General features: G+C 48.8%; 1 protein-coding gene across 1 annotated transcript in view; it reads right to left on the bottom strand.

Moving 5' to 3' along the window:
• Positions 1–4821: 4821 nt before the first annotated feature.
• Positions 4822–10142, bottom strand: part of chrna8 (cholinergic receptor, nicotinic, alpha 8) — a 202823-nt gene continuing 197502 nt past the window's right edge. Inside the window, exon 10 of the mRNA XM_051702363.1 lies at positions 4822–6155. Coding sequence (XP_051558323.1) covers positions 5613–6155 — 543 coding nt within the window. The 3' untranslated portion in view covers positions 4822–5612. The remainder of the gene's footprint in view (positions 6156–10142) is intronic.

Raw genomic sequence — 10142 nt, 5'->3', positions numbered from 1 at the left:
TAACCAGGACGTTCCCTATCTGTCACTCACTTGACATTGTGTCGATGTAGTGACACTAGGGGTCCCTATACGAAATGCCACAACTAGCTGAACTGTGTTACGTGGACTGGTGGTGCGAGACGGGCAGACCACTGTGTGCCTCATTGCCAGTGCACCAGGCTGACACGTAACCTCCCCCAATGCTGTTATGAGCGTCAAACGGCCCTTCGGGGACAAGTCGACTGACCAAAAGATAGGGACAGGCTAGCCCAGTTGTGGCCTCTTATCCTCATTTTATTTTATTTTTTTCTCCCCCCAAAAAAGAGTGAAATTTGTTAACCGACTGGGGCCACCAGTGTCTATGTTGGGGGGGGGGATGGTGTCACTCCCAAGGGGAGGACAATGCGGAGACCATTGGGGGGGGGGGTATTTTGAGTGGAAATACGTCACATGGTCTTGCCGAGCCTTGTTGGAAGTATGTCATGTGGAGAAGTCCCATGGTAGGTCCAACGGGGGAGGAGTTTTTACAAACATGGTGACTGGGGCAGAGGGGCCTCTGCTCAAGGAAGACGCAGTTGACCAACAGGGAAACAAATTAGCGGAAGATATACATTGAATGGGGTCACCTATGGGGAACCAACACATGCGGAGCACCTACCCCAGTACAGGGCTTTGTTAGCACATGTACTGAGCTGGCAGCAAGTTTCTCCGCAAACTCGTCTGCCACAGGGCTCGGAGGAATTCATCCAGGGAACACACCTTGTGAACACTTCTGGGAGTCAACAGCACACGTCTTCAGCTCAGGGGAGGTGAAAGGCGCTATGTGCAAGCGATACACCCAGCCAGCTGTCCCAGACTTACCTGCTTGTGCCTGCCACTACACGGGACGAAACCGGCTCAACCCGGAGATTGTAGAACCTCGCAAAGATGTTGGGTGTTGCCCAGCCCACTGCTCTGCAAATGTTAGAAAGGCGCCACTGGTCAAGGCCCAGGAGGCCACCACACTCCTGGTAGAGTGGGCTTGTAGCCCTGCAGGAGGTGGCACGTCCTGAGCGTGATATGCCATTGCTATGGCATCAATGACCCAGTGGGCGATCCTCTGCTTGGAGACAGTGCTTCCTTTCCGCTGTCCATCAAAACAGATAAAGAGCCACTCAGAGACTCTAAAGCTTTGTGTGTGATCCAAATAAATGCATAAAGCATGCACCGGACACAACAATGTCAGGGCTGGGTCTGCCTCCTCCTGGGGCAGCGCTTGCAGGTTCACCACCTGATCCCTAAATGGGGTCGTGGGAACCTTGGGCACATAGCCCGGTCAGGGTCTCAGGATCACGTGAGAGTAGCCCGGACCGAACTCCAGGCACGTTTTGTTGACAAAGAATGCTTGCAGGTCTCCTACCCTCTTGATGGAAGTGAGCTCAGTCAGGAGGGCAGTCTTTAAAAAGAGTGCCTTAAGCTCAGCTGAGTGCAGGGGCTCAAAGGGGGCTCCCTGTAGACCCTGATGAACTACAGAGAGGTCCCATGAGGGAATGAGGTGCAGTCTGGAGGGAAACAACCTCCTGGCGCCTCTCAGGAAGCTGATGATCAGGTCGTGCTTCCCTAAGGACTTACCGTCCACTGTGTTGTGGTGTGCCACTATAGCGGCTACATACACCTTCAAGGAGGAGGGGAACAGCCACCCCTCCAACCTCTCCTGCAGGAAGGAAAGCACCGACCCGACTGCGCATCTCTGGGGGTCTTCATGTCGGGAAGAACACCACTTAGCGAACAGACGCCACTTCAAGGCATACAGGCACCTCGTAGAGGGAGCCCTAGCCTGAGTGATCGTGTCTACCACCGTGGGTGGTAGGCCACTTAAGTCTTCCACGTCCCATCCAGGGGCCAGACATGGAGATTCCAGAGGTCTGGTCACGGGTGCCAGATGATGCCCCGTCCCTGAGAAAGAAGGTCCTTCCTCAGGGGAATTCGCTGGGGGGGCTGTCGCGAGGAGCGTGAGCTTTGAGAAACACATATGGGTGGGCCAGTAGGGTGCTACCAGGATGACCTGCTCCTCATCCTCCCTGACCTTGCACAGGGTCTGTGCAAGTAGACTCACTGGGGGAAATGCATATTTGCATAGTCCAGGGGGCCAGCTGTGTGCCAGTGCATCTATACCGAGAGATGCCTCGGACAGGGCGTACCAGAGCAGGCAGTGGGAGGATTCTTGGGAAGCGAACAGGTCTACCTGTGCCTGCCCGAATCGACTCCAAATCAGCTGGACCACCTGAGGGTGGAGTCTCCACTCTCACCTGAGGGTAACCTGTCGTGACAGCGGTCCGCTGCAGTGTTGAGGTCGCCCGGGATGTGAGTGGCTCGCAGCGACTTGAGGTACTGCTGACTCCAGAGTTGTGACATACAACGGGAGTGTAAACCACCTTGACGGTTGATGTATGCCATCTTTGCCTTGTTGTCTGTCCGAACTAACACATGCTTGCCCTGGATCAATGGCCGAAACCTCCGCAGGACGAGCAGAATTGCCAACAACTTGAGGCAGTTGATTTGCCAATGCAGACGCGGGCCCGTCCAGGAGCCGGCAGCTGTGTGCCCATTGCATAAAGCACCCCAGCCTGTTTTGGAGGCGTCTGTCGTAACCACGACGCACCTAGAGACCTGATCTAGGGGAACGCCTGCCCGTAGAAATGTGATGTCAGTCAGTCTAAGGGCTGAAGAGGTGGCGACAGACAGGTGTGATGGCCATGTGATGTGTCTCGCGGCGCCATACCCATCTCGGGACTCGTGTCTGGAGCCAGCACTGAAGCGGTCTCATATGCATCAACCCAAATGGAGTGGCCACCGCTGAGGATGCCATATGCCCCAGGAGCCTCTGAAACAGTTTCAAACAGGTCAGCACCAACTGTGCGTGCTCGTTCGTGAGGCACGCCGTCATCGAGACTGAGTCCAACTCCAAGCTGAGAAAAGAGATGCTCTGAACCGGGAGGAGCTTGCTCTTTTTCCATTTGACCCGAAGCCCTAGTCGGCTGAGGTGCGAGAGCACCAGGTCCTTGTGCGCACACAACATATCCCGAGAGTGAGCTAGGATTAGCCAGTCGTTGAGATAGTTGAGGATGCGAATGCCCACTTCCCTTAACGGGGCAAGGGCTGCCTCTGCGACCTTCGTGAAGACGTGAGGGGACAAGGACAGGCCGAAAGGGATGACCTTGTACTGATACGCCCGACCCTCGGATGCAAACCGCAGGAAGGGTCTGTGTCGAGGTAGAATTGAGACACAGTACGCGTCCTTCAGGTCTACCGCCGCAAACCAATCTTGATGCCAAACGCTCGCTAGAATGCATTTTTTTAGGGGCTGTAAAACCCCTTCTTCATCTCGGCTGGAGGGACAGGCTCTATCGCACACTTCCGTAGGAGGGTAGCGATTTCCGCACGCAAGGTAGCAGTGTTCTCGTCCTTCACTGAGGTGAGGTGGACTTCACTGAACCTGGGCGGACGCCTGGCGAACTGAATCGCGTAGCCAAGTTGGACGGTCCGGACCAGCCATCGCAACGGGTTGGAAAATGCAAGCCATGCGTCCTAGCTTTGGGCGAGGGGGACCAAGGGGACAATCTTGTCGGACTTAAAATGGGAGGTCAGTGGGGGGATACCCGGCGGAGGTGGTCCCATCAAGGTCCCCAAATCGCCCCCAGTGCTAGCTGTGCCAGCCTCATACCTGTAGGTACAAGGACTGAGGCGGGGAGCCGCTGGGGTGGCTTGCTTTCTTACGAAGGCAAGCCGTGACCGCAACGTTGCCATGGTCATGTTCTCGCAATGAGTACATGACCCATCCACGAACGCTTTCTTTGCGTGGGTAGCGCCCAGACACGAAAGACAGCGATTGTGACCGTCAGAAGGTGAGAGACAATGACCGCAAACAGGAATAACACACAAACAGAAAGGCATCTTTAAAAAGACGTTCCGTGTGTGCCGCTCTTTTAGAGAAATATACTCTTTTTTTTAGAATATACTCTTTTATTTCTGCCGAAATGCCCAGGGGTGTTCTCTGCAGTGCACCAGTGCAGAAGGGGAGAAGCCGCTGAAATGCGCCATCAGATCCAGCAGAGGTGAATGAACAGCCGTGAGAATTCAGCTCAGTGAGCACTGACCGTTCGGCTCCGAAGAGAAAATCTGAATGAGTGGTTGCATACCAGCTCCTTTTATACCCGTATGTTCAGGGAAGTGGTATGCAAATATCACTCGCCAATTCTCATTGGCCTTTTTTCAAAGACCAGAGGTGTTTTGGGCTCCCAAGAGTGACCCCTAATGTCACTACATCGACACAACGTCGAGTATGTGACAGATAGGGAATGAGTGTTCCCTTCTACATAAACATGAATAGATTGATGTAAACAGCAGAACAGATGACCACAGGCTTTTTTGAGAGATAAAACTTATCCATCTGATGTTGTCCTCAGATTTAAAGGAATAGTTCACAAAAAAAAAAATCAATTTCATTATTTACCATGCAGAACCGAATTATAAGAATTATCTACCATCCATCAGCACTGTTTTTTCATTGTTTATTTATGTACTCGTGCTAGATGCACAATTACATAGATACACATATCTAATCATTTTTCTTTTTTTTTATCTTCTTGAATGAGCACCATATTTTTAAGATGCTGAGCCAAGTTATAAGAACTTCAACTTTTGGAACAACTGCACATGTTTTGTCTAAGCAGCCATACCCCCATGTAATTTCAAATTCATAAGATGTTTTCATAAGAATCAGTGGAACACAAAAAGAGGTGTTTAGCAGAATGTCCTGCTCTTTTCAACACAATGAGAGTACATGTAGTATAAAAATCAGTTGCAAGAGAAATAAAACTAGGTTAACAAAACTAAAACATGCTTCTTGCACACTGTTCACAGATACAAAAAGCCATAATTAAACTATTAATTTAAATTGTTTTATTTTTGTAATATATATTTTATAACAAAATGACCTGTATCCACAGTTTTTACCTATTGCTACATAATACAACAGAGCACATTGTCAGAATAAAGTCACAAAATAATGACACTGATTACGTGGTCAACTGGACACAAGTGCGTTATGAACACGTTAACAACTGTAATATTTATATAAAAATGTCAAGATGGTGAAAGCCACTGTGAAAGAGCATGTCTATTAATTCTACCTTGAATGTAAGTTCTGTTAGTTGCATTGGCAAGGGAAACAGAAACATAGCAAAGAATGTATTGTGATGTGACTTCCAAAGGGTTTATGCTGCCCTTACATGGTATTGCTGCACATGAACCTGAAAGATACATTTCTAGCTGTTTTTACTATACTGACAGTTCTACCACACACAGTATACTTTTTACATAAACCAACTCATGTGCTCAGTGTATAAAGACAAAAAATATCACCCAAACAGCTTGTCCAAGGGTCTGCATGTTTGTTTGAAAAGTCACGCTTATTCTTTTTTTCTTAATTACTGTAACAATTGGTCACGTTTATCTCAGAATGATGAGAGAGGAAGGAATCAACTTTGGTGATAGACACTTCTCACACTTAATCATGTAGTGCTGTTTTATTATCTTTAACTTGTCTAAAAAACAACAACAAAAGAACAAAACCAAATGCAATGATACTGTGATTATGTGTAGTCTTTTGAGACTGCCTCAATGAAGTTTGGTGCAGACATGAGAATGGTAAAGGTACAGATAATGGAGAAAAGGGAAAACGCCACCAGACAGAGCCGATCCACAACTGCTGCTGCAAATTTCCATTCACTACAGATTGCCTCTGCCTCATCCTGGTCACGGAACCGTTGGGCAATATACATCACCTCCGCCAGAATGCGATGGATTTCCTGCTCACCTGCAAACATCCTAACTGCCTCCCGCTGTTCCTCGTTGGGTGACCCACCCACTCGCCCTCCATTGCAAGACACACCGGAGTCACTGCTGGGTGGGCAGCATGCACTGTCAATGGAGTGGTAGCCGAAGTACAGGTTCATGTGACCGTTGGTTGTGGAGTTGGTAGAGGATGGCTGAACAGGCATAACCCCCATCTGAATGCTGCTAGCACTGGCATGGTGTGCTGGAGAGTGGCCATATTTGTAGCTGGCTTTCCGTTCCTCACCTGGCTTCTTCATGCGCAAGAACCAGGCACACCAGTTGAGCAGGATTATCCGCACCTAAGAAAAGAAGGGAGAAGCTTCTAAAAGATGTTCTCAAAGGTTTTCTGATTAATTAATGAGGTATTCTACTCTATATGATTATAGATTGCTGTGGGAAGTCAGTGTATTTCAAAAGATTATGGGAGAAAGTGTCCACTAAAGGCTCATGTGTGTTTAAAGATTCAGGCCTGCTTCAAGCTGCAGGTGCTTCCCACTGGACATGAACTAAATAAGCAACACCAGACAGCTGTACCTAAGAGTTATTTTCTGCTTATATGAGTAAGACATTAAAAATTAATGCTAATAGACCTCATTAACTCTCTAGCGAGAAACCATGATGCACTAGAGTCATTGCAAAACTTTCAAGAAGCTCACCCACACTGGGTATTTTTCAGAGCACAAGATGTTTTCTCATGTTCTTAAAAATCAATTTCTCTAGTTGGATTTTTTTAATAATTCCATTACTCAACGTTGTGTCGACTAGGGGTCACCCTTGGGAGCCCCAAACACCTCTGATATTTGAGAAAAGGCCAATTAAAATTGGCAAGTGGAATTTGCATGCCACTCCCCTGGACATACGGACATAAAAGGAGCTGGCTTGCAACCATGCAGATTTGTTCTTCGGAGTCAAGCGGTGTCGATGAATTCCACTGCCATTCCATTCACCTCTACAAAGTGTTGTAAGCTGTTGGATATATGGCGCATTGCAGCAGAAGTGCAGAGAACGCCCCTGGGCACTTCGACAGCTATGCTAATAGAGTATATACTCTAAAAGCATGAGCACTGATGGAAAGTGTCTTTTTAAAGATGCCTTTCTGTCTGTGTGTAGTTCCTGGATGCAATCGCTATCTCTCCGCCTCTGACGGCCATGATCGCTGCCTCAGGTATATGGGCCATAGCCATGCTGAGACAGCATTCATGGATGGTTCATGCTCTCACGCGAGAGCATGACCATGGCAATGTTGTGATCATGGCTTTCCTTCTGCCTACGGGCACCAGGCCACAACGGTTAGAGCTGGGGGCGATTTGGGGACCCCACTGGGAGCGGTTCCACCGGGTGAACCCCCATGGACCTCCCATTCCCCAGTACACTCGTTTGCCCTGGTCGAGTTCTGGGATGAGACAGGCTGCCTCCGCCCTGCATGCCATGGCCCTCCTGCAAGTTCACCAGGCCAAGGCACTGAAAGAGCTACACGAGGGTAGTCCTGACCCAGGAGTGATGCAGGAACTGCGCTCAGAGACCGACCTCGCCCTACAGGCAATGAAGGTCACGGCACAGGCTCTCGGGCAGGCGATGTCCACCACTGTGGTCCAGGAGCGCCACCTGTGGCTTAACCTGGTTGAGATGAAGGACGCCGACAAGGTCCGCTTTCTTGATGCCCCCATCTCCCAGGCTGGCCTATTAGGCGACACCGTCGAGGATTTTGCCCAGCAGTTCTCGACGGTCAAGAAGCAGACAGAGACTAATCCAACACATCATGCTAAAGACTAATCCTACACATATGAGACCGCTTCAGCACTGGCTTCAGACTCGAGTCCTGAGATGGGCATGGTGCCGCGGTATGGATCTGTGGCTATCACGCCGATCTGTCACTGCACATTCAGCCCTTGGATGGACCTTGGATTTCTGCGGGCAGGGGTTCCCTTAGAACAAGTGTGCAGGCATGTCGTCATCACGACAGATGTCTCCAAGTTAGGCTGGGGCACCATTTGCAAAGGGCATGCAGCCTCAGGATCCTGGACAGGACCTCGACTGGATTGGCATATCAACTGCCTCGAGTTGCTGGCGGAATTGATGGCTCTGCGGAGGCTTCAGCCGTTGATCCAGGGCAAGCATGTGTTGGTCTGGATGGACAACATAGCGACAGTAGCGTACATAAACCGCCAAGGCCCCCTCGGCACAGACACACTGGCACACAGCTGGCCCCGGGGTCTGCGCAAGTATGCGTTTCCCCCAGTGAGCCTGCTCGCACAGACTTTGTGCAAGGTCAGGGAGGACGAAGAACAGGTCGTGTTGGTGGCACCATACTGGCCTACCCAGACTTGGTTCTTGGAGCTCACGCTCCTCACAACAGCCCCTCCCTGGCGAGTTCCCTTGAGAAAGGACCTCCTTTCTCAAGGACAGGGCACAATTTGACACCCATGCCCAGACCTCTGGAATCTCCATGTCTGGCCCCTGGACAGGACGCAGAAGACCTAAGTGGACAGCTTAGCACTATCACTCAGGCCAGGGCTCCCTCTATGAGGCAGCTATATGCCTTGAAGTGGCATCTGTTCGTGAATTGGTTTTCTTCCCGAGGTGAAGACCCCCAGAGATGCTCAGTTGGGTTCGTGCTTTCCTTCCTGCAGGAGATGTTGGAGGGGCAGCTGTCCCCCTCCACCTTGAAGGTGTATGTGGCCACTATAGCGGCACACCACGATGTGGTGGACGGTAAGTCCTTGGGGAATCACGACCTGATCATCAGGTTCCTTAGAGGTGCTAGAAGGTTGAATCCTCCTAGGCTGCACCTCATTCCCTTGTAGGATCTCTCCGTGATCCTGCTGGTCCTATAGAGAGCCCTGTTTGTGCCTCTGGAGTCAGTCGAGCTAAATGCCCTCTCCCTGAAGACGGCCCTCCTGACTGCACTCACTTCCATGAAGAGGGTTGGGGACCTGCAGGCTTCTCTGTCGGCAATACGTGCCTAGAGTTCGGTCCGGCATACTCTCACGTGGTCTTGAGACCCCGGCCGGCTATGTGCCCAAGGTTCCCACTACCCCTTTTAGGGACCAGGTGGTGAGCCTGCAAGCGCTGCCCCGGGAGGAGGCAGACCCGGCCTTGTCATTGCTGTGTCCAGTACGTGCTTTGTTTATCTACTTGGACCGCACTGAGAGCTTGGACCACGCTCCGAGCAGCTCTTTGTCTATTTTGGGGGACAGCGGAAGGGGAAGGCTGTCTCCAAACAGAGGATTGCCCACTGGATTGTAGATGCCATCACTTTGGCATACCAGGCCCAGGGTGTGCAGTCCCCCCTGGGAGTACGAGCACACTCCACTAGGAGTGTGGCATCTTCCTGGGCCTTGCCGAACAGCGCCTCTCTAGTATGTATGTACATGTTTGTATTTTTGAGAAAATAACGTTTATGCGTGGTTTTTAAAAAAACAAAAATTGTAAGTCACTGAAATAAGGCCATATTTCACATGCTAAACATTTGTTCACAAGACTTTTGAGAACTGGATCTTGTAGCCTAGAGTTTTTGCTATAAAAATTATGTGCAACCATCCTGATCACTCATTCAAACAAAACAATATAGAAATGTAACTTTTGTAAGACATTTTGAATGTTAGAAAGGCCATATGCAAGGAGGCGTGGATGATCATGAATATTTATGTGATTCACACCTGAGGAGACAAAGACCCCTCCCCTGAGAGAGAATGAATGTGAGGAGACTTAATGATTGAATTTATTATCTGACTATACATTTTCTTTACAAAAAGACTTTACTTAAAATCTTTAGACCTACACTACCATTTAAAAGTTTTAGATCTCTAAGATTTTTTAATGTTTTTAAAAGAAGTCACCAAGGCTGCATTTATTTGATCCAAAATACAGCAAAAACAGTGATATTGTGAAATATTTTTACAATTTAAAATAACTGTTTAATATTTGAATATACTGTCAAATGCAGTTTATTCCTGTGATCAAAGCTGAATTTTCAGCATCATTACTGCAGTCTTCAGTGTCACATGATCCTTCAGAAATCATTCTAATATGCTGATTTTCTAATATGGTCATATTTACAGCACATTTTACACATTTACACCCGAACAGATATTTGCAAGCACAAGCTACATTGATGATAATGAGGCAGCATAAACACTAGTTAAAATATAATCTAAACATTCATATTATTTTTATATCATATTACATATCATATTTATATCATACAGCATACAATTTAAATACCTGCTTTAGCCGAAACAACATTTAAATGTAACTAAATCTTGCCTATTAGGACATATTCCAAA

This window comes from Myxocyprinus asiaticus, chromosome 7, assembly GCF_019703515.2.
Source record: "Myxocyprinus asiaticus isolate MX2 ecotype Aquarium Trade chromosome 7, UBuf_Myxa_2, whole genome shotgun sequence".
Taxonomy (NCBI): Eukaryota; Metazoa; Chordata; class Actinopteri; order Cypriniformes; family Catostomidae; genus Myxocyprinus; species Myxocyprinus asiaticus.
This window is presented reverse-complemented; position numbering and strand designations above follow the sequence as displayed.